The 24,730-nt window shown below is 45.6% G+C and overlaps 1 protein-coding gene across 1 annotated transcript in view; it reads left to right on the top strand.

The window, feature by feature from the left end:
- The window catches only part of Thsd4 (thrombospondin type 1 domain containing 4), a 572,599-nt gene that overhangs the window by 132,637 nt on the left and 415,232 nt on the right, over positions 1 to 24,730 (top strand). Inside the window, exon 6 of the mRNA XM_050151848.1 lies at positions 11,736 to 11,838. Coding sequence (XP_050007805.1) covers positions 11,736 to 11,838 — 103 coding nt within the window. The remainder of the gene's footprint in view (positions 1 to 11,735; positions 11,839 to 24,730) is intronic.

Here is a 24,730-nt window from a genome sequence, read left to right as displayed (position 1 = left end):
AAAGATGACCAGCAAAGACCAGAAAGAGCATGTGGGAACAAAGAAAGGCTTAGCCAGGGATAGGAAGGAGCAGGTAGGATGTGTCAGGATCGTAGGCACCTGCCAGCTGGTGGGGATTTGCCTTCTTTTTCTCCACCCGCCTCCTTCCTACTATGAGTGATTAGAAACCTTTAACAAGAATGTATCTTTTAACAGATCAAAATCCACCAACACGCTGTGGGCTTTGCTTGACTTTTTAGACATGGGAAACATTTCATGTAGCATGAAAGTCAGAAGCAGCTTCAAGTGCTGTGCGTGCTGGGGAGAAGGAGGTGGGAGGAGTCCGATTCCGAGGCCATTTAAACGGGTTTTATTGTTATTGTTGTTTTCTTTATTTTGTTTTATTTTTGTTGTTTTGTTTATATTTTGTTGTTTGTTTTTCTTTAAAGCAAGCAAGTACCTGTCTGGTTTAATTGGAGAGGAGGAAGTAGAGGCGGTATGGGATAGTACCCACAAAGGTGGATTTGCAGGTCAAGCTAACATGGGTATTGGGATGAGTATCCTTGGCTTAAAGAGCCACTTTAACTCTCTGAAGTCTCCCATAAATTGCAAAGCATAATACTCTTTGTGTCGTAGGCTTACGTGAGGTTCCCACGTGTATGGAAAGGTCAAACCCAGCTGCAGGCATTAAATTACTGAACCAAACCCCGTTTGTGGACAGGTTGAAATCTCCAAATGTTGGTCTAGGCCTGAGTGGAGTCAGCAAGATGGTGGAGTATCTGGGTGCAGCTCAGGAACCTCTGTGGAAAATGGGAAGCCTTCTTCCCAAAGAGCCAAGGCTTCCCCGACAAGTTTGTCTTCAGAAGAAAAGAGCCCACACAGAGGCATCTCCAATTCATCAGCTGCCTGGCACCTTGCCGGCTGTGGCTAAGACCAGACAGTCTGGTCAACAATCATGTACCCAGGATCTTGTTCAGACCCTGGAAAGCAGGGGTTCCCACCTTTCCTAACACTGTGACCCTTTAACACAGTTCCTCATGTTATGGTGATCCCCAACCATAACATAATTTTTGTTGCCACTTCATAACTGTAATTTTGCTACTGTATTGAAATGTAAACATCTGGGTTTTCTGGGGGTCTTAGCGACCCCTGTAAAGAGGTTGTTTGACCCCCACAAGGATCATGACCCAGAGGTTGAGAATCACCGCCCTAGACTTAAAAGCTAGGGTTTTATGTTTTTCTTTCTGTTTTTGTTTTTTGTTTTTATTTTTCCTTAGGAATACTGTCAGAGAAGGAGACACCAAACCTCTGGTGCCTTAGAATATGAAGTTACAAAGTCTTTTCTACCATCTGCTTCTGGGTCTCTGTTAGTATTTGCTAAATATATCAACCTACCAAGATGTCTGTGACTAAGGTGTCTGTCTCTCCCCAGCTTCTTCCCTTAGGGCCACTGAACTCACTGAATTCTCCTCAGGGATCAGACTGATGCCGTGTTTCCTCCAGAGGAGGTGGACTGTAGAGTCATGTGGTTCCACAAAGGGACCAGGTTATGAGTGGCAAGGGCTTTGGCCGTCAAGGAGCCATCTGGAGCTTAGTCTTAACATCTTGAGTCACTTAATGTGTTGAAGGGAAAGATGCCTGAGGCTAGAAGGTGGGTTCCCTAAGCACAGACAGCAGGAACTCTGTGGCTGCAGATTTCCCTGGGGTGGGGCTGGTTTATCTGTTTGGGGTTAGTTGTTTCTGTCCTAGAGTGAGTGAAAATGGAAGGAAGATGTTAGCTAAACAGTTCTTGGGGCAGCTGAACTGGGTCTCTGCAGGCAGATGTGATTCTGTCCTGCGTCTAGGCTGACAGTGAAGGAGCGGGAGCCAAAAGTCAGTTTGCTGACTGCTGTTTGATGGAGGAATTTAGAAATGGTCCAGGTAGGATTTGGTGTACATCCATCTGAAGGTTTGAAAGCCTGCAGGAAATCATGGGGCCAGTGACTAGATGGACTGGCCACCCGACAGCGCTCCTTTAGCTGAGAAATGAGTACTGGTGTAGGTGCTTTTGGCAATTCTGTTTTCTATCCAGGGGTCTTGGAATTTCTATGGTAATTTTTATAGACTTACATATATAATGTATATATATGTTTATATGTTTATATACACACATGCACATGAGTTATATATATGAGTTGTACACACATATGTGCTATTTACAGTCAACACTTTACATGCTTAAAAAATATGGTACAGGCTTGATAAAATGGTTCAGCAGTAAAGGCAGTTGGCACTCTGATGATGTGAGCTTGAGCCTGAGGATCCATATTGTGGAATAGGAGAGTTGACACGCTCAAGATGTCCTCTGACCTCCATATGTTTGTCCTGGCCTGTGCATGTGTGTGCTTGTGCACACATACACACCAGGGTGATGGTGGGGAAGATGTTTGTGTGCACAAGCATGCACACAAACTAAATAAAATGTAGTAGTGTTTTTAAAGTGGTTCGATAAACAATGACTGTAACTGCTTTAAGATAAAGCTGTATAAATAGCAACGTTGTGATGCTAGAGATGGGTGCATCTGGCTCCAAAGACAGCAATCAGTCATTTAAAAGGTGCAGTTCCTAGGTCGTAGAAATGGCTTAGTCTGTAAAGAGCTTAAAGACCCGAATGTGATCTCCAGAAGAACCCAGATAAAAAGCTTGTCTTCGAGGTGTGTACTTGTAATCCCAGCCCAGGGAGGTGATTTCCTGGGGTTGGATGGCCAACCAAGCTGGCCTAATCAGTGAGCAACACCAGTAAGACACCCTGTCTCCAAAGTGGTGGGGGGGAAGCTGGATAGCACCTGATAGACAGTACCTGAGCCTGGCTCCCACACAAATGGCAGAGAGAGAGAGAGAGAGAGAGAGAGAGAGAGAGAGAGAGAGAGAGAGAGAGAGAGAGATCCTGTGCCTGTCTGTTTCGCTCTATATCAACTTCCGGCCTTTCCCCATCCCCTCTAAGAAAGAGAGAAATCACACACACACACACACACACACACACACACACACTCCCCCCACACTCTGTTGCTTCTGCCGCCACACTTGTATTCTCAGTCATAGTTTTGGCTGCATCCAGTAGGTTGGTTTCTTTTTTAAAAATCTATTACCGTTAAGAAGGATCAGTGGACTCTTGCTTTTCTAGATTAGACACCGAGTGCTCTGCTGGCTAAATGCCCCTTCCCTTGTCCCTTCCCGACCCTGGTCTGGAGCCTTTATGGATCTTTCTTGAGTTACCTGTATGGTCCCTGCGAGGAACTGGGGTGTCCCGTGAGCCACAACACCTGCACAGTGACTTTGCTTTGGGGTAAGAGTTCATATTTTACCAGGCAGGTAAAAGGAAGTGAGGAAGCCACCCTCGTTAGTGGAATTCCTGAGGTCACCACCAGGAAGTTTAAGTTCTTTAGGACGATTTACATTTTGCATGTTTGAATAAATGTATTCTTTGTCAACAAGTCAGCAAAGAGCATTCTTTAAAAACCGTTCCTATAGGTATAGACACTTACAGATAACGTAAAGAATCAGAAACACATAAACCCATGAATGGCCTGAGATAGGGACTAAGTTTTTATGTATGTATGTGCAGTGCAGAGAACTTAAAAATAGAGGATTCTGGCTGGGGATGCGGCATCAATGGAAGAGTGCTTGCCTATCACACACAAGGCTGTGTGTTTGGTTCCCAGGACCACGTAGAGCAGATGTGTAGCAGCCTGTCCTCTCGGCACTAGGGAGTAGAGATGAGAAGGATAGAAGCCCAGGGCCATCCATATGATGAGTTCAAAGCCAGCTGGGTTACTTGAGACCTTGTCTTTAAAAAAAGAAAAGAAAAGAAAATATTCTTCTGTTAGTGGATGAATTTAGTTACATTGATGTACTTTCCGGCTTTGACCTATGTCTTGGAATAAGAAAACTTTTCTTCTGGGGGACCATTCTGAGCTTCTTCTCTTGAATAAAAAATGATGCATTTGGGAATTAAGAAGAATTCAGGTTATAAATGCCTTGACTTCAGACAAACCATTTCACTGACCAGAGAATTATGGGAGTGGTGAGAGGTGGCGTGGGACCTTCTGAAGGGTGGAGCTGGTCCTGTGTGGCTGGAGAAAGGAGATGGTACACACACACACACACACACACACACACACACACACACACACACGGAACTGGGAAGGCATTTTGGTCTGTGGATCCTTGTTCTTCAGATGGAGGATGAATCCCATTTTCCAGCTAAGAAAGAACAAGTAGGAGAATGTTTGCCAAAAGTGCCAGCCTTCCAGTTGCTCACGCATAGGTTTGCAGCATTGGATTTGTCTTTGGTGTGTTCTGCTAAGCTCCCATTCTCTGAGCAGTGCTGTGAGCTGGCAGCTTTGGTGCATGCTAAGCCTCACCCAGTTCTCTGGAGATTAGGTGTAGGCAGGGATGGATGGAAAGGTTGCCATTCCTTGTAATAATTTAGCCCATGAGAAGCTAAGGTGGCATGTGTGTGTGTGTGTATGTGTGTGTGTGTGTGTGTGTGTATGCAGGCATGTGCCCACATGAGTGCTTGTGTGTGTGGAGGTCAACTTTGGGTATCTTTCCTCAAACCTTTCTCCTCTACCCCCGCCCCACCCTTTGCTTTGAGACAGGCTCTCAATGGCTGTTCTGCCAGTGAGCTTCAATGCTGTTCTTCAGTCCCTTTGTCCCATGTCTCTGTCCCTTTAGTCTAGGGGTTTATAAGAATGCTCATTACTCTAGCTTTTCATAGGAGTTCTGGGGGTTCCTAGAGGATCTCGAACTTGGGTCCTCATGCTTCCTTGGCAAGCATTTTTCTGACAGCCATATCCTTGGTTCCCCAAGGAAGGGTTTTACCTAAGCCTTACAGCGGTTATTGACTTGCAGGCCACCATCTGTGCCCCAAGGATGTCTGGCCACCTGACCTCAATAAAAGAGCCAGGTTGAAAGTGGAAAATGGAAAAGGTTTTTATTCAATGCAGCAACATGGGGAAGAAAGAGATCCAGTGGAACCCCCAAGTCACTCTTCCTCTTGGAGTCCTGAAGTGAGAACAAAGTTAAATAGAGGACCAAGGATTTACATTGCACATCTAAGCAGTCCAGCCAAGGTGTGGTCCCGCCCACCAGTGACCCATCACTATCTTGGTCCTGCCCACCAGTACCCATCACTATCTTGGCTGCAATTTCGTCCTGTAGGGTGGGCTGTTGAACCTTAGGGCCTTTCCTGGAGACACATTCTCCTCTCATGGATGCCTTTTCCTCCCCCCCCCAGCATCACATTCCCCGGGGTCGGGGGGGGGGTCTCATTTATTTTTTAAATCCTCTGTTTCAACAGTCTAATAGTTAGACTGAGGGATGTAAGTGTCTCTGTAGAATGTCTTCATTTCCGCCATCCTCTTTCTCATGAAAGCACGGGAACATTTCTAGATATCTATTTTAGATTCCTTCAGGGGAGAAGTTAAATGTGCCCTCTGTTGCCATGGTAGCTGACCTTTTGATTGAATCCAGAATAACTTCAAGGATTAAAAAAAATACATGTCTGACCCAGGCAGATCCAAGGTCAAGTTTCTTGGCACCATCTTCACTGGGTACAATCCTCCTCATCTCCTCAAGAGAACAAAGTAACTTAGTTACCAAAGGTGAGTGTTGGATCACTGATGGTGGCTGCTGAACAGTGGAATTAGGCATTCAAAGTTGTCAACTCTGATTAACCAGGGTCACTAGAAATGCAGCCAGAATTTCCATGATTCTCTGTGTGAGTCATAGCATCCCCGGGCACTTGTGAGACAGAATTTTGGATAGGGCATACTGCTTTATAAGGATGTAGTTCACACTGAAGTGGATCATCATTTTTCTTCCAGTAAGGTTCCAGTGGAAACATTCCTCCCTCTCTGGGGCAGACTGGGCCATTTGAGGGGAGGCTGTTTCTCCAGGGGCATTTCATGGCTGTCAGGCCTTGATTGGTTCCATCCTGAATAACCATATTCTCTTTCTACGAGGCTTCCTACCCCACCCAGCACCACCAGTTTTATGGCCTGAAGACTCTGAATCTGTACCCCCTGGGCTAGGCACAGTTCCCTGTAGGGAACCTGCCCAAAGCCGTTCACAGTTTACCAGGGAGATAGATGATTACTGACGTGGTTAAGGGTGATTCGGCCTATGACATCAGGAAGCAGCCAACTTAAAAGTCTAACAAATGTACAGCTATCTGTAACCTGGAAGTTTTAGCTTCACAAAGTCTCTAAAATGGAGAGATTATATCCTGGCGCTAGGAGACAAATACACACATATGTAATCTACAAAAGACACGAGACAGGATTTCCCTGCCCTGCTTGGTGTCGTCCTCACTCCTTAGGGCTGCAGCTGCTTTACCAAGGCTCTGTGGCTCAGGCTGACCTAGGCTTCTACAGCTGTCCCTGTGGTAGTCAGCTCTGGAATTAGGCGTGGGTGCCAGTACTTGAGTCTCTGTCTCTCTCTGTCTCTGTCTCTTTCTGTCTCTCTGTGTGTCTCTCTGTCTCTCTCTCTCAATAATGGGATTGAACTCAATTTATTTGTTTGTTTATTATCTACACAGTGTTCTGCCTGCACATCAGAAGAGAACTCCAGATCTCATTACAGACAGTTGTGAGCCACCATGTGGTTGCTGGGAATTGAACTTGGGACCTCTCCTAACCTCTGAGCCATTCCTCCAGCCTGAACTCAATTTTTTTTTAATAATATTTTTATTTATGCACTGAGAGTTTCATACAATGATCATTATTCTTTTCCCCTCGGATCCTCTTCCATCTTCCTACCTACCCACCGCCTGCCTCTCGAACCAATGAGTTGATTTGTGTTGGCTGACTTCTGCTGAGCGTGGGCCCTGCCCTTGGAGTGTGGTTGATAGCAGGCAGATATTCGTCAAAGAAACTGACTTTCCCTCTCCCAGCACCAACCAAATGTCAATAGCTCCTTGGCTAGGGGTGGAGCTCCATGTCCAGTTCCCTTCCTCCAGGCTGTCAGGGCTGAACTTGTGCGTGCTGTCAGGGCTGAACTTGTGCGTGCTGTCAGGGTCACTGGGAATCCACATGTGTATCATCCCTTTATGTCCAGAAAAAGTTGTTTCCTTGAAGTCATTCATTCTTCTCTGGCTCTTAAAATCTCCCCACCCTCTTCCTCATAGATTCCTGAGCCTTGAGGGGAGGAAAGTGATATAGACATCCCATTTAGGGCTATGAATTTTGTCTTCATGCCTGCAGAGCAAGCACATAACCAAATAAGCTATCACCCCAGCCCCAAGAAGCAAAATACTAACAAATTGTGTAGTGGTTCTTCCTCTCCGAGACAGTGCTGAGGACTGCTTCGGGGTCATCCGTCCTCCCTCCCTTCCTCCCCCCTCCCTGTCTCCTCTCCCTCCCTTCCTTTAACCTTTTATTTGAAAATAGTTTTTCTCACATATTATATCCCAATTATGTATGTTTTCTCTTCCCTCTTCTCCCCGTTCCTCTCCACCTCCCTTCCCATCTGGATCCAGTCGCTTTCTGTCTCTCATTGGAAAACAAATAGACTTCTAAGCGACAATAATAAAATATAATGTAGGTATATTCCCAAGAGTAGTATAGCTGGATCTTGAGGTAGATCACTTCCCATCTTCCTGAGGAACTGCCACACTGGTTTCCATAGTAGCTGCACACATTTGCAGGTCCCTCAAGGCCATACTTCCTAACTCTCTCCAAACAATTCCACCTACTGGAGAGCGAGTATTGGAATATAAGAGCCTCTAAGGGCCTTCTCATTCAAACCACCATTCTGTTCATAGAGAGATATGAAGCAGACTGTCTCTGTGGTCTGTAACCTTCAGTTTTGATATGTGCTGCCAGGTTGATGAAGGTGGCTTCTAGCCAGAGCCTCACCATGGAGCAGCTCGGCTTCATGCAGGCGTGCTTATTCACAAATCACAACATTTGGCCCTTTGGTACTGGTCTGTTTCTGTGGGGGAAAACCTGCAGGGCAGTGACTGGTGTGGTTGTGGTCAGTCTCTGGGCCCTGCCTCTGTGTCCTGTGGGATCTCAGGCAAGGTATACCACTCTCTGACCCCAGTGTTCACACCTGTAGGTCAAAGGGCTGTAAGTTAACTCTCTGCAGATCCACACTTCTGGGTTAATTGATCTGGAGCAAGACTGGGGTGGGTGTGGCTCTTTATTGCTGCTGTACAACGGGGATGGGGGTGGGGGCTGGGATTGTTACACCAACATCACCAGTAAGCCAGATCAGACAGAATTAAAAAAGTAAAAGAACAGGTTTATTTAAGTAAAGCGACTCCCAGGTGAGTTCTCCAGTCCCAGAGATGGAAGCAGTAGAAGTCACACGCTCAAACTGAAGCAGGAAGATTGTGCACCCTGTAGGAGAGGGATGATGGTGTGTCCTCTACAAGCTGGGCTTGTGTTCAAATGTGGTCAAAAGCTGACTGGCTGCTGACAACTTCAGGGGAGGGGCTGCTGCAGCCGCAGGAGTGCAGAACTGGACTTTTCTTTCTTGGAGATTCTCTGAGAGGGTGGGGTTTGGTGGGAAGAGTGGGGCTTTCTGAATCAAGCAGGAGTGAGCTGGAGGGCCCAGCTGGACAGTTTTCTCCTTCCCTGTGTGGGTCCCAGTAGCTTATGCTGCTAGACTTGGTGGCAAGTGCCTTTGCCCTCTGAGTCATCTCAGCTCAAGAAGTTGTGTTTTGTTTTGTTTTCTCCCAAAAATTTGGGAACTGGTGCCGGGATGGTGACTTTTCCAAGTCACTGAACTAATCACTTGCTAACCATACTTGACTCTGGAAAGGGAGCAGGAACAACAGCTTGTCCTGAGTCTCATCTGGGCATGGTGGCTCAGGCCTGCAATCCCAGCACTTGAGAGATGAAAGCAAGAGAGTTTAAGGATAGCCTGGGCTATAATGCCTACCATGAGGCTATGTGAGACTTTGTCTCAAAGATGAAATCGATCTTTTCCTGAGGACAGCTGCCATCGTTGGGAGCATATGTATTTCTGTAGTCAGGGCGGCCAGCAGGTAGGCTTCTAGAGCCCCAGGAGATGGGCTGCTCCCACCTATTAGTCCCTCATGGGTTGTAAGAGCTCTGCCTGCACTGCCTGCCCACCCACTGAGTGCTTCCCATTTTGCCTCAAAAGGAGTCTTGTTGAATATGGTTTCCATCAGGCCAAGCAGGTTGTGGCTACCCTGTGGCGGGGAACCAGCAGGCTCCCTCCACTATCCCCTACCAAGCAGGGAATGACCTTCTCCTGCTGGGTCTCATTCCTCCCTTTGTTCTTTCGTCTTCCAGAAGATTTTATGCTTCTGATGACATACAGCAGAATTCTTTATAAACCCTTGAGGATTTTGAACTATTAGCAGTTTATTACAGAAAGTACTATGCACAGTGTTTTGTAATGTTTAAGAGGCCAGGGGGATCCTTTCCCTTCCCTTCTGTTACACACACACACACACACACACACACACACACACACACACACACACACACATATACACACGCCCCACAGAGACACTTACATACAAATACACACATATATACAAATATGCAATACACACATCTACACATGTATACACACAGAGATACATACATATACAATATGCACACTCCACACACATGCATACTTTATACACACACATAGACATAGACATACACATCCCATAACATATATGTACACGCAACAAAATGGTGTAGCTAGGTTTTGAAATGACAGATAGCACTTTACCACCAGTATAATTTAGTGGTTCTGATCTTTTACGTCTATTTTGCATCACACACTGCTGTGTTTGCCATTTACAAATTAGATAGAAATAACGCCACATGGAACTGCCTGTTTCCTTTGGGTATCAGAGTCTCCTGGATACACTTGATAAGATCCAGGTTTCACAGACCTCACCCTAGAGTTGTGAGGTTGAAATCACTTGGGGAGGGCTCCAGGGAGCAAGATCACTGGGTGATTTTCCTGGTGCTTTGAAGGGTAGACAAAATTCAGACAAGAAAAGATCGAGAGAAGAAAGAAGAGCAGAGCATGTGGTGGGCACCGCCCTGTCTGGATTGAAATCTAGGCTCCTCCCAAGCTCCATGTCACCTCTGTGCCTCAGTTGGTCCATCCATGAAATAATCAGTCTATGAGACTCTGACATTTACCTCTTAGTGACTGAGGATTAAATGAGTGACATGTGAAATATATTTGAAGAGGGCCTGGCCAACGGCTCTGGATGTGTTAGCTGTGACATTGTCCCATGCCAGATGAAGGACATGCACAAGGACTGACTTTACGAGAGAGGGAAGCACACTTAGTGGTCCAAAGCTGAAGGCTCGGCAAGTGGTTTGTAAGAAATTAACCTGGGAGGTTTTTGCTTTGTTTAAAGAAAAGAAAAGAAACATTATCATTCTCACGATGATTCTAATCTGCAGTGAGGCCTGAAGATCTGCATTAGATTAGTCTTAAATTTTTATCACGTGTGTATGCGTGTGCACATGTGCAGGTATGTGCATGGGTATGTGGAGGCCAGAGGTAATGTCTGATGGCCTCCTCTGTTGCTCTCCACCTTATCTTTTTAAGCATTTTTTATGTGTGATAATTTAACTGCAGCATCTCTCCCTTTCCTTTCCTCCCTCCGAACTCTCCCATACACTCTTCCCCACTCTCCTCCAAATTAAGGACCTCTTTTTATCACAAACTGTTACTGCATGCATATATACATACATATTGGTAAATATAACCTATAAAGTCCATATAATGTTACTTGTATGTATATTTCAGGTGTGCTGCCTGGGGAAGACCGCCTCTCTCACTCCCAGCTTTCTCGGTTGCCTTAAGTCCTTTGGGTAGGGTTGAGACTCACGGGCTTTCCCTGTCCCGTCTGGCATGTTCATTGGTGACATCCTTCTTCAGCTCACATTTGGGTAATCATGTTGGTGAGACTTGACAGGTGTAGCCTCTGACGTTACTAGGAGACACAATCTTCCAGCATATCTCTGACCCTTTTACAGCTTTTCTACCGCCTCCTCTGCCATGTCCCCTGAGCCTTATCTATGCGTTTCTTTAGATACAGCCTTGCACTGAACCTGGGCCTGGCCAGTTTGGCCAGACTGGCTGGTCAGTGAGCCCCAGAGAGCCTCTGTTCCCTGCCTCTCCAGTGCCAGGGTTATGGGTGTGAGCCTCTGCTCTCTGCCTCTCCAGTGTTCGGGTTATTTGTGTGAGCCTCTGTTCTCGGTTTCTTCTTTTTAAACGTGGATTCTGAGGAATCCCAAGGGCGAATTCTTGTAATTGATCTTATCACTGAACCATCTCCTCACCCATTAAATTCATATATTTTTTTTTGCTTATGTGTTTATTCATGTAGTACTTGTTTATCTAAGACTAGGGTGCTACAGGCTAAAGTAACAACTGCGCCCACTGAGCTACACTCCTGGCCCTAAAAGATTTAATAAAGATGACTAGAAAATTTCCAGAAGTCCTGGTTTCATTGGAGGAGGCCTGTTATTCAGAATTGAAAGGTATACTAAGATTACAAAAGTGGGGCTGGAGAGATGGCTCAGTGGTAAAGAGCACTGACTGCTCTTCCAGAGGACCCGGGTTCAATTCCCTGCACCCACATGGCAGCTCACAACTGTCTGTAACTACATTTCCAGGGGATATGACACCCATGACAAAACAACAATGCACATAAAATTAGAAAAAAAAAACAATTAAAAAAGCGTGGACGTTAACTGCATATTTTATATCTGCTTTATTAGGCGTGTCCGGAAAGTGGTAGAAGTATCCGGGAGGTCCAGTGTGCATCCTACAACAACAAGCCATTCATGGGCCGGTTTTATGAATGGGAACCATTTGCAGAAGGTAAGGCAACTGGGTTTGTTCCCCTGACTCAGCTGTGTTACTATGAATTATTATTATTATTATTATTAATTATTATTATTATATGTCATTATCATCACTTTGTTCTCCCGACCCTGCTGGTTTTCCGTTGGGCCTGGATGTGTTGAGGTGATCCTGGCTGGAGAAAATGTGACACATAGAGCAGAATGGACTACAGAGGTGTTCAGCAGTTGTCCCATAGCCCAGAAAGTGCTTGGACTGTCCTTGACTGTGAGGTGTGGCTGAGGACAACAGCTGAGAGTGGCAGAAGTGGGCTGGAGCAGGGGGTGTAGAATGCTTGTCAGTAAAGCATGAGCAAGCTGAGAGCCAAGAGGTTTTAGTTTTTTATTTTTAACTTATTTTTTAGGATTTATTTTTATTTTATGTACAGTGGCATCTCACCTGCATGTATGCTTGTGTAAGGATGCTGGATCCCCTGGAACTGGAGTTACAGGAGTTGTGAGTTGTCATGTGGATGCTAGGAATTGAACCCAGGGTCCTCTGAAAGAGCAACCAGTGCTCTTAACCTCCAGCCCTGTTTTGTTGTTGTTGTTTGTTTGTTTGTTTTTAACTTTGATATCTGTCAGAAGGGCTGATATGTGTGCTTAAGAAAGCAAGCAGATTGATAAATGTTCCCACATCAGGAAACTTCTCACGTCCCTTCCAAACATAGAAGCACACCATGGCTCCTTCCATGGCCCAGTGACGGTCAGAAGTTGGCAGAGCTTCTCAGTACTGTTCCACACACTAGAGTCATTTTCTCATTGTCAAAATTTACATGATAGCACGGAGTGTGAACTAAGCTATGTTTGGTTCTGAGTTGTTTCCTACAACGTAGTCTTAGCATTGGTCCAGGACAGCTTACGGGGATTCTACACTGGCAGCCCCATTGGCTGAAGATCTCTGCCTGGATGTTAGTTTTTGGCTTCAGCCCAAGGCAGCAGGTGGAGTTGCTGGTGTGCCCCAAAACCAAAGTCCAAAGCATTGCTATGATGTCAAGGATCTTGAGAATGTCGGGGGAAGGCTTGATGGTAAGATGTGCTGAGGTTCATGAGGAATCTACTCCCTCGGGGGCCAAGCCAATATCACCTGAGAGATACTAAGGTGCCGGTCCTGTCCCTTGGTAAGAGGTGAAGTAGATGGAACACTAACAGCTCTGAGACTGAGGACAAAGTCTCTCCTGTTTCCAGAGGAAAGTCTGTGAGCTGTTATGTTCTCAGGCGGCCCTGTGACCTCAAGCTTGTTAAGAACAAACTTGGCTTTCAGTGAGGGACCCTGTCTGGAAAGGCTAATAGCTGAGAGAGGATGTGAGGTCCTGGGCAGCAAAGGAGGGAAGATTGAAGTTGGGTGGGGAGCAAGGGAAGAAGAGCCCAGGGCCCCGGTGGAGCAGGGGAAGGAAGAATCTAAAATCCTTGGGGAGTAAGGGAAGTTTGATCTTTTCCTTTCTTAAAATGCTATGTTGAATTCAATATAGAATTATAACTTGGATCCTGAATGAGAAGGACATTGGTGGAAAACGTGGTGAAACAGCAGCACATGCGTTCAGACGGGAGCTGGTGGGCTTATGACCCTAATGGATGGTGTTCTCAGCAGAAGAGAAAGTTCTCCTGCATCACATAGTGTCCAGCAATCGTGATGCCGTCACTTGGCTTGCGGGCACATCAGTGTCTCTGTCTTCATCATAACTTGTTGTCTTTCTATATGTCCATGAACTTTCTCAGACCATAAACTGTAAGATGAAATGAATCCTTTCCTTCCCACTTGCTTTTGGTCATGGTGGGTTCTTTTGTTAGTTGATTGTTGTTTTGTTTTGTTTTTAAGGCAGGATTTCTCTGTAAAGGCCTGGATGTCTTGAAATTCACTTTGTAGACCAGGCTATGTCAAACTCAGAGATTTGCCTGCCTTTGCCTCCCTAGTTCTGAGATCAGAGTTGTGGCGCCAGCAGTTAGCTGGATCACAGCAATAGAAACCCAAATAAGACTGTGACCTTGTCAGTAATCTTTCTAGCTGTAATGAGGACGCTGGTTAAGGTGAGTTCATAGTGAAGATGGGTAAATCCGTGTGTGATATGACTCCGGTTCTCAGACGTCAGCTGAGTATGACAAGAACCCAGCATAAAGACATAGACAGCCATGACAGGCAGACAGGAAGTGAAGCAAGGAACACCATGGATTGCCAGTAACTGCCAGAAATAAGAGACATGGACATGCATGCCCTCCTCTCCGACACTTTAGAGAGAACATACTCATTCCTTGACTCCTTGATGTGGTTCCTGGCTACCACATCTGTGAGTCTGTTCCTATTGCTAATAGTGTGTGTGGCATGTTATATCAGTGCTAGGAAACTCACAGTCTCGATGATTTTCAATGTTAGGAAAACCGCAGTGTTGTCCTTTCTGATCATATTTCCATCCCTGAACCCTGTTTGAGGCAGGGATTCCTTGGGCTAGTACCCACATCTCATGAAACAGAGGTGGTCAAGTGGGGCTTGGGCTGACCTTAAAATATTCTTCCACAAAAGTCAGTGAGCGGTTTGGGGAAATGGCCGTGGAAGTGCTTACCATGCAAGCCTGGGGGCCTGTGTCCAATTCTCAGCACCCAGTTAAAAGTCAGGCATGGTGCATACTTGAAATGCCAGTGTTGGGAGATGAATACAGACTCGAGGACTCACTGGCCAGACAGCCTAGCAAAGGTCCTCAAGGTAGGTGGTCCCCAAGGTTGACTATGGTCTCCGTGTGCGCAGCCATATGTGTTTCTCAGACCACTGAACATGCACGCATGCGCACATACAAAGAGAGAGAGAGAGAGAGAGAGAGAGAGAGAGAGAGAGAGAGAGAGAGAGAGAAAGAAAACTGTACTTATCTTGACTACAAGCCACATCCAAAAGAGTCCAGGGTTTAGCAGCTATCTCCTAAACTTTGTTAACTAGACAATTCAGCCGTCTTTTATAATATTTACGTTAACAATGGTGTTTCTCACAGACCTACAGGGAGACAAATGATTGCAGGAGGCGCATTTAGTTCAGCTTTGTTTAAATAATTTTTATTCTTCTTACTCAGTTTGTTTTTTTTCCCTACTAAGACTCTCTCCTTAACTTCATCCTTCTCCCTCTCAAATGACTCCCAGGCTGAGCAGTGGGAGGGGGACGAAGCTAGTGTTTCTGTGTTGTGTTCAGGCTTGCCGGCTGGGTTTTGCATTGGGCCCTGGGCTATGTTTGTATGTCTCCTGCCATTCGCTGGAGCCTACTCAGGAACACAGCTGCTCTCATTCAGCCCAATGCCACATTGAATAGTAAAAGCAGAGAGCAGGCTCTGATAAACACATTCGTTTCACCAGATGGTTCTTCGTGGGACTTGAGTCGCATTTCCTGGCTTTGATGACCTCGGCTCAGATAATGCCTCTAGGAATTTTTCTCACAGTTCTGGACCTGAAGCTTGTAACAGGCTGGAAGGAGAATCAGCGCGCCCCGTGTCTGGTTTGGGGCCGTCACCTCAGCTCTCTTTTACTCTCATATTTGGCTTGGATAATACGTTATGTGGTCACAACACCTCGAATGGAACAGTTTAACAAGAAGACTTGGACATTGGGGCAAATTATATGGTACTCCGTCTCCTGTTACTCATGATGAGATGCATCCTGGGTCCCCTGGAGGCGCTGAAACATTGGGTAGTACTAAGTCATCGCGCTACTCAGAATGGTGCACAAGCTAACATTCAAGAATTGCTCACGTTTAGTATTTTCCACTTAATAATCTTTTAGTTAGTATTGACCCTAGATATTGAAGCTGGGCTGTAAAACCAGACACCAGTGAAACCAGAAAAGGAGACACCACTGTGTCTCTTTTCATCAAGGCCACTGGGGCAGCTGACATTCTGATGTCAAATTCTGTTAAGTTGCTGTAGTCTAGACAGCAGATACCACCCTTCTTTGTGTGCTGATTCATTCCATAGTGCTAGGAAAGGAACCCAGGGGCCTGCATGGGCCCGAAGCACTCTACCACTGAGCCACATGCCCAGCCCAGATGACAGTGTTAATTCATAGCCACGGGGGCAGACTTGTGTTCAGGAGTCTTCAGGATGCTGTGTTCCTGAGAGATGAGCTAAAGAGAGTGGACTTCTGAAAGCCCAGGGTGACGCTTAGTCAGGAATGGCAGCTTCTCTGCTGGAGACATGTGACAGGAGCAAGGCGATGGATTACATTTGGTCGGGAGTGGCTAGCGTGTGCTGTAGTGACATCCCCTGTCCTAATGACTTAACTGAAAGTTTCTCTTGCTCAGACTACATAGTCGTGCAACATGTGTCCTCCTCACTGGGAGTCCCCAGCTGGTAAAAAGCTGCTTCTCAATTCAGACTTTTCCTGAGATAGGGCAAGGAGACACATGATGCATGCACAGATTTTTTTTTGGTGGGGGGCGGGGGGGGAGTCGAGACAGGATTTCAACATGTACCTTGGCTGTCCTGGAACTAGCTCTGTAGATCAGGCTGGCCTCAAACTCACAGAGATCTGCCTGCCTCTGCCTCCCGAGTGCTGGGATTTAAGGCGTATTCTGTTGCCACTGTCCGGCTTCCTTCGCAGACTTTCAAAGCTTCTGCCAACAGTGGTCCACACTGTTTGCGCTCGCATCCCAATAGCCGACGCAAGTCACACGCCAGTCTTCACTTCAAAGGAAGCAGGTTGCCATCATCCTACTATATATTAAGAATTAGGAAAAATAAACTCTTAGTGATAAGCCCTAAGGACCAGGACAGGTACAAAACCCCATTGAATTACTTTCTTATAGGTCCCAGTGACTTTTTTTTTAAGGCTGCTCCCAAGATTAGAAGGTTTTGTTCCAGGGAGTACTACTAGTAATTCTGGTCTGTAATATCCACAGCGTGCCCGGGAACTATAAAGTTCTTCCCATTGATTAGGTCTCTGTGGTAGCAGATATTTATGGTATCTGGCATCAGAATGTTAGTGCCAGATGCCCAGGGTGCCAATTCCCTCACTAGCCATGCTGTTGACAAAAAAAAAAAAAGAAAAGAAAAAAAAAAGAAAAGCACATGCAATGCTATCAAAACCATGAGCCACAGTGGGGGAGGCGTAGGCTAAGCAAGTGTAATGGGCTGGTGTAATGGGGTGTTCCCTAAGTCCTTAATCCTTAGGATTTGTGAGCCTTTAGAAATGATAGGAGCACCGGACAGAAATCTCAAGGTCCAAATCAGGAGCAGAAGGAGAGCGAGCACGAGCAAGGAACTCAGGACTGCGAGGGGTGCACCCCCACACTGAGACAATGGGGATGTTCTTTTGGGAACTCACCAAGGCCAGCTGGCCTGGGTCTGAAAAAGCCTGGGATAAAACCGGACTCGCTGAACATAGCAGACAAGGAGGACTACTGAGAACTCAAGAACAATGGCAATGGGCTTTGATCCTACTGCACGTACTGGCTTTGTGGGAGCCTAGGCAGTTTGGATGCTCACCTTACTAGACCTGGATGGAGGTGGGTGGTCCTTGGACTTCCCACAGGGCAGGGAACCCTGATTGCTCTTCGGGCTGATGAGGGAGGGGGGGTCTTGATTGGGGGAGGGGGAGGGAAATGGGAGGCGGGGAAGAGACAGAAATCAGAAAGAAAGAAAGAAAGAAAGAAAGAAAGAAAGAAAGAAAGAAAGAAAGAAAGAAAGAAAAGAGAGAAAGAAAGAAAGAAAAAGAAATGATAGGAAAGCCTTGGGGAAATGGAAAGCAGTTCTCCTTCCTCAGTGAGGAATCTAGAATGCCCTTACAAGATCCATTCTCAGAGCTCTCTCCTATATGGTGGGGGGGACTACCTAGCAAGGCTGGGTCACGTGTCTGCTTTAGAGATGGGGTGTCTTGGAGAACAGAGCAAAGTTCAGAGGGCAACCTCTCTAAGGAGACAGAAGGATAGTTTTTGTTTCTTCCATGTTCATTTTGAATTAGTGTTGACCTCAGCTAGTAAGATGTTCAGGAGGAAGCTGAAGGTGTGAGACTTGGACTTAGAGAGATCACTGAGGTCTGAAGATTCCTATTTTGAATCATTGACCTCCAAAGATGATTGAATAAGACCTTGAAGAGAATTTAGAATCCACAAGGTGGATCATATAAGGATCAAAAATTAAGCTTTATATCACAATAAGGAAGCAAAATTAAGAGACTTGGGATTGGGGATGTAGCTCTGTTGATAGAGAGCTTGCCTAGCAGCTATGATGCTGTGGTGGTTTGAAAGAAAATGGCCCCCAAAGGGAGTGGCACTATTAGGACATATGGCCTTGTTGGAGTAGGCATTGACTTGTTGGAGGAAGTGTGTCACTGTAGGGGGTGGGTTTTGATATCTTCTATGCTCACCTACTGTGGGATACAGTTCACTTCCTATTGCCTGAGGATCAAGATGTAGAACTCACAGCTCTTTCTCCAGCACCATGTCTGCCTGCATGCTGTAATGCTTCTCACCATTATACTCATTATTTTTGATATTTATAATTATTTATAATGTTTTCTTTCATTTACTATAATGAAATGTATGGAGTAGATATTTTGGTCCTAATATATTAGATAGGACTAGACACTAAAGTCCCAATTTATTGTGTTTGTATTTGACAATAAAAACTCTGAGAAAATAATTGCAAATATATGAGGTCTGATGGGTAGGGAGACCTGAGCAGATAGGATTAATGTCTACAACTGCAGAGGTAGGTGGAACTCTGGAACTCTGTGAGTTCGAAGCCAGCCTGATCTACAGAGCAAGTTCCAGGATAGTCATCAGTGTTACACAGAGAAACCCTGTCTCAAAAAAAAAAAATGAGTCTGCCATGTAGAAGGCATATTGAGAATGTTCACTGGTTTAAGAAGAAAGAGAAGGGCTATTGAGAATGGTGGAGAGATCAGGATGTCTGTGGACCAAGAAGATGAGATTTTCACAGAGGAGCAAGGATTCATATGTACAAACCTGTTCTGTCCTAGAATCAGGGAAGCTGAAGAGATACCATCTTTTCTTCCTGCATGGTGTATCCTATGACTTCATTGCACACCTTTAAAGAAAGCTTCTTTGCCATTTAACAAAAATTAATTTATTCAAGACAAATGAAGCATATGTCCATAGTGATGTTTGCTTCAGAATATTCATAGTACTTCTTTCCATAAGAGATCAACTGGAAGCAAACCAAGTACTCATCAACAAGATTCTGCATAACCGAGTTGTGCATTCATCTGGCGAAGTATTATTTGGCAATAAAAAAGAAAGTGCTACTGACACGTATAAAATTCTGGTTGAAGCCCAGAAACATTACGGTGAACGCAATCAGCCAGAACACACTGTCCAATTCCTTTCCTGTTATGTTATAGAAGTGGGGGGACATACCACAGCCAGGTTATGGTGAAGGAATTCCAGTGTTTGCCTATGCAGGTGATGGAGAGGATTAGCTGGAAGGGAACATGGTGGAACCTTCTGAATCAATGGTTGTGTTCTCTATTCTAATAGACATGGCTGTTACACAGGCGTATGCAGTTTCCCAAACCCACAGGACTGCTCCCTTGTAACCCAAGTATTTCGTTGCATAGAGCTGTACTTTGAAAAAGTACTCTTTGGGCTGGAGAGATGACTCAACAGTTAAGAGCACTGGATATTCTTCCATAGGACTGAAAGAATGAGATTGTCGCAGAGGAGCAAGGATTCGCTAGAAGCCTATCTATGAACCTGTTCTGTCCGAGAAACAAGGATGCCAAAGAGACACTCTCTTTTCTTCCCGCAAAATGTATGCTGTTACTTCTTTTCGATTCCTAGCACCCACATGACAGCTCATAACCATCTGTAACTCCAGTTCCAAGGGATCCAGCACTCTCTTAATGGCCTCCACAGACACCAGGCACACTTGGGAGACACAAACATACATGCAGGCAAAACATCCATATGCATAAAATATAATTTTTAAAAAAAGAGATTTAAAAATATATTCTCAAGACAGCAAGATGACTTAGCAACGACTAAGGGTGCTTGCTGCCGAGCCTATGACATGCATTTGATCCCCAGGAACCATGTGATAGAAGGAGAGAACAGACTTCTCTAGAATGTCCTTTTGACTTCCACAATGTACCTCAACACACACACACACACACACACACACACACACACACACACACACACCACAGTGCAATTTAAAAGTTATCCTCTTTGCCCTTCCTTCTCCTTTTGTTCTTTCAATTCTGGAAAGTGACCTTTATTGCCAATGTAAGTGTCATAACTGTAAAAATTATTCTAAGATTTCCTAGTTCCTCACCCCCTTATTTGAAGTTCTCTCTCTCTTTTTTTTTTTTTTCTTGACAAAAGAGGAACAGGAGGATTTTGGGGGAAGCTGACTCTGAAATGCAGATTGGCAGCTACAAGACTGCTAGAAGCATAAAGGATCTGCCTTTGACTTCCGATGGGAGCCTGTGGTGGTTTGAATGAGAAGAGCCCCATAGGCTCATAGATTTGAATGCTAGTTGCTAGGGAGTGGAACTCTTTGATAGGATTAGAAGGATTAGGAGGCGTGGTCTTGTTGGAGGAAGTGTGTCACTGCCCAGTGTTTGTCTCTGTCTTCTCCCTTCCTTTCTTCCTGTGCCCTTCTCTGCCCCCAATCCCACCACCCTCTATCCTGTCTCATTTCTGCCCCTGATTCTCTCTCTTTGCCTAAGGATTAGGATGTAGCCCTCTGCTGCTGCTCCAGCACCCACATGCCACTGTGGTCCCTGTCATGATGATAATGGACTAAACTTCTGAAACCGTAAACAACCCTCTTCTTCACAACAGAACTAAGACAGAGCTCAATCTCACAGGTAGAAAGAGCAAACGGGAAGGATTGCAGCAAGCTAAAGTGTTTCTCTACCAAAAAGAGTCAGTCAAGAAAAGAAAGAGGCAACCCACAGTTGGGGGAAATTAACTTACAGATTTTGCAGTTTGTATAAGGAATTTCAATGATCCAACACATGAGAACAATCCTATTTGAATTAGACAAATGGCTAGCAAAGACATTTCTCAAGGACATACAAAAGGCCACAGATGTATCATAAAGTGTCCTACATCACTAAATACCAGGGAATGCAGATTAAAATTTCAAGGTGGCATGTCCTCACAGCTGTCAGCTGGCTCTTAGCACAGAGGCTGGCCACCTGCCTGGCATTTACAGAGGGTGCTAAGGATCTGAACTCCAGATATCAAGGTTGAGGCGTGAATGCTAAACTCTCTAAGCCATCCTCCAGTCTCTGGGCAGGCTCCTTAATACCTTTGGAAGAATGGAATTGCGCTCTAGCTGGGGGTTAATGGTCTCCCATTCTTTTTGCTCTGCATTCCCAAAGACTGTACGAACGGCCTCCCTTTGTGTGGATGGCATGAGGCTGTGCGGCTCCCACTTGCCTATGGGATTATTCTGGTTGAGCATGCATTTGCCACATGGGCGTGGGCTGCAGCTCTTTGTGTATGAGGGTGGCCTCCGGTGCTGGGGAAGCAAAGGGAGGCCGTGAGGACTCTCTTCCTTCTCCTCTGATGGCCTTACTCCTTCCTACACAGTGGGTTGGCTCTACTCTCCCCGCCCCCAGGATTATAAATGTGGAATGCTTCTAGAACATGCCTGCTGCTTGCCTCCATACTGTTGTCCCTAGCTGAAGAGGAAGATAAGTGCAGGATGGGGCCTGTTTCTCACACTCTCTGAGTCTTGTCACCGGGAACTTTAGGATATGGAAAAGGAAAGATCCCTGGAGGGAGAAAATTGCCCCAGCTCTGGGGTGTTCTGGAAGGTGTAGCTGGTTCTTGTAAGAAAAAAAAAAAAAAAAACAAACTTTTTTTCCTGGCACTTGAAGCAGTGTCATTCTGAGTAATTAGTGAAAAACAGCCCAAGGGTGTGTTTCAACATCTAATAAGCAGATTAGCCTCAATATGAATAATCTTAAGGATTTGAAGTCAAGCATAGAACTTAAGTTTATTGCAAAATATCATACAACGAGACCCAATCCTGTTGTTTCCCTCCTCGTGTTCTGCAAGGACCGCTTGGCAGAGTCCTGGGAGTGCGGCTGCTCAGGATGGACAGGGCTGATGTCATATTCCATGGAAGCTTTGTTCTACAGGCTGTGGCAGCACATGAGGGTTACATGGTCTTGCCAAATCATAAAGAAAAAATGGATCCAATAAAAAAATAATAAGTTATGGGCATTGGGAAGATGGCTCAATCAGTAAAGTGATTGCCTTGCAACATGAGGACCTGAGTTTAAATTCCCAGAACCAGCAGAAGTCCCAGAGCTGTGGTACATGCCTATGGTCTCAGTGCCACAAGATGGGAGGTAAAGACAAGAGGGCCCCTGAAGGCTTGCTGGCCTGCTAGACAAGGCCCTAGGCCATTGAGAGATGGTTTCTCTAATAATAGAGGGAAGGTGTCTGAGGACCGACACCTGAGGTTGTCCTCTCGCTTCCACATACATGTCACACCCATTGCTCTGCATCCATGTGCACAGGCGCACACTAAGATACTCATTGCACAGGCCCAGCCTCCTGGACTGAGCCTAGTCCTGTGCCTCAGGGGCCCACAAGGAATCTTTCCCCCTCCTGCAACCAAACTGTGACTGATTCATTTTCTTTGAAAAACAAACAAATGTGTTTGTACATGAAGGACTGTCAAAGACTTTTCCAGGAAATCCTGGGGCTCTGTCTTAATTCCTGTAGCATTCTCTTCTCGCTCTCTCAGAGGCCACCAGCTTGTAGGTTGGAAGAGGGCACCCAGAAGGGCTTGGACTTTTTGTCACACCTTGTGTGGATACTGAGAAAGGCTCGGCATTCAGGGGATTTTGGAGAGGGTTTATGATTAGACGTTGACCAACACACGGGCAGTGTATGTTTAAACTGGAAGTTCATTTCTCCCTTTACATACTTATCAAAAACAGTCTCTCCCACTGACATAATCCATCCCCCCAAAGCTGTTAAATAGCGCCCATCCCAGTCTCCAGTTCTCAGAAATTGCAGAGAACATTCCATGATTCAGTGGGACTTACTTCCAAAGGATTAAAGAGAAAATCCCATGTATATCTATAGTCCAAGGCAGAAAGAGGGAGAATGTTCCTGCCCCCACCTGGGTGAAGTTGGCCTCCAGGCATGCTTATCTTATCTTTAGGGTTTGCCCTAAAGTGATTATTTATAGTCTAGCTACCCTTCGCAGGCAGCCCTGTTGAACTGAAGGCCCAGGCTTCCCCACTCAGATCTTTTAAAGTAGCCAATGCCACCCTGGATTCTCCTTCTGCTAGACTGTAAATACTTCTTTCTCCTTTCTTCAGCTGATTGTCGGGGTACGGGACACGCTGTATGTTTAGCACGTGGGCTGTTCTCTTTAGTGTGTAGTGCACTCCTCCTGGGTGCCAGCTCTGACTGAGGAGCTGGGCTCACAGGAATGTCAGGGATTGATTAGTGATGTCTTGGGGGACCCGGTGGGGGAAATAGTAGCACACCTGCCTCCTCAGCTCTGCAGCTTTTCAAGTCCTGCTTACTAAACTAAGCATGTTGACCTCACTAATGCTTGAGAATTTGGAATGAACCTACACTCCTTATTGAACAGGGATGGGATTCTTTTTATTTTTGTATTTTTGTATATTTGTATCTTATGTGTACCAACCTGGCCTTGCATTTTTTATGTAGCAGAGGTTAACCTTGAACTGCTGATTTTCCTGCTTCTACCTCCAGCAGTGCAGCAATTGCAGGTGTGCACTGGCACATCCAGTTTCTGCAGTGCTGGGGATGGACGCCAGAGTTTAATGTCTGCCAAGCAAACACATGCTGAGCAATCAGCTACATCCTCAGCCCCGGGGGCGTGATTCTTAGATGTTCATAATGTTAGCCAAGTAGTGCCTTAGGCATCGCCGCAAATGTCTATAGTAAGCTTCTGATTGTAAAATTCAGTGATGGCGGAAAGGCAGTACAAATGACTACGAATACACACCATTATACATGGGCTCACATTTTGAATGGAAGTAAAAACTCAATACTATGTATCTAATAGTAAGAAGACTACAAAGACTGATGGTCAGAGACAGGCCTTTATTCTTAGTGCAATTGTGTGTGTGTGTGCGCGTGCGCATGTGCACACACATGTGAATGCATGTTCATTTAGGGGAGAAAACAGATGCATGTGTGTGGAGGTGGAGGTCTGTGTCAAATTTAGGTGCTACTCCTCGGGGTACTGTCCATCTTGTTTGTTTGAGACAGGATCTCTTGTTGACCTGAAGTTCACAGAACAGTGTAGGCTGGCTGTAAACTTAAATCTGTGAGCTCAGGGATCTGCCTGTCTCAGCCTCCCCAACACCAGGTTTACAAGTGTGTGCCACAATGCCTGGCTTTTTGTACATGGTTCTAAGGGATCAAACTGAGGGCCTTAGGTTTATATGACAAACACTTTACCCACTGAACCATCTCCCTAATGCATCTTAGCAAACTATTTTAACTTCCGAAATTTAGGATGGGGCAGTGGATCTAAAGGAATGAAACCAAGGTGTTTGAAAGCACCATGGCACCTCTGACATCCACCTTTTCATTCTGCTCTTGGCTCTCCTTCCCGTCCGCATCTGCAGTTGTATCCACTGTAACAAAACGAACTGAGATGGCAGCCGTGCTTTGCGTGTGCACTGTCGTGCTTCCAACACGGCTCGGAGAGCGTTGTCATCAGATTCTGAAGTCACACAAATCACCACCACCTCTTAGCTGCTGTCTAGGCTTCACCAGCAAATAACTACTGGGGGTCCCTTTAACCCAAGCGCTTTGTAGCAGAATATTGGCACGGATGTATTTTCCTCTAGTGTTGTTAATTGTGACGTATGTTACCCAGAACTACAATTCACAGCCATTTTTTGTTGAACCACAGAGGTATTTCTAG

This window comes from Alexandromys fortis, unplaced genomic scaffold, assembly GCF_014885135.2.
Source record: "Alexandromys fortis isolate MF-2015 unplaced genomic scaffold, M_Fortis_MF-2015_v1.1 scaffold_70, whole genome shotgun sequence".
Lineage (NCBI taxonomy): Eukaryota > Metazoa > Chordata > Mammalia > Rodentia > Cricetidae > Alexandromys > Alexandromys fortis.
Note: the sequence above shows the minus strand (reverse complement) of the source record. Positions and strands in the feature narration are given on the sequence as shown.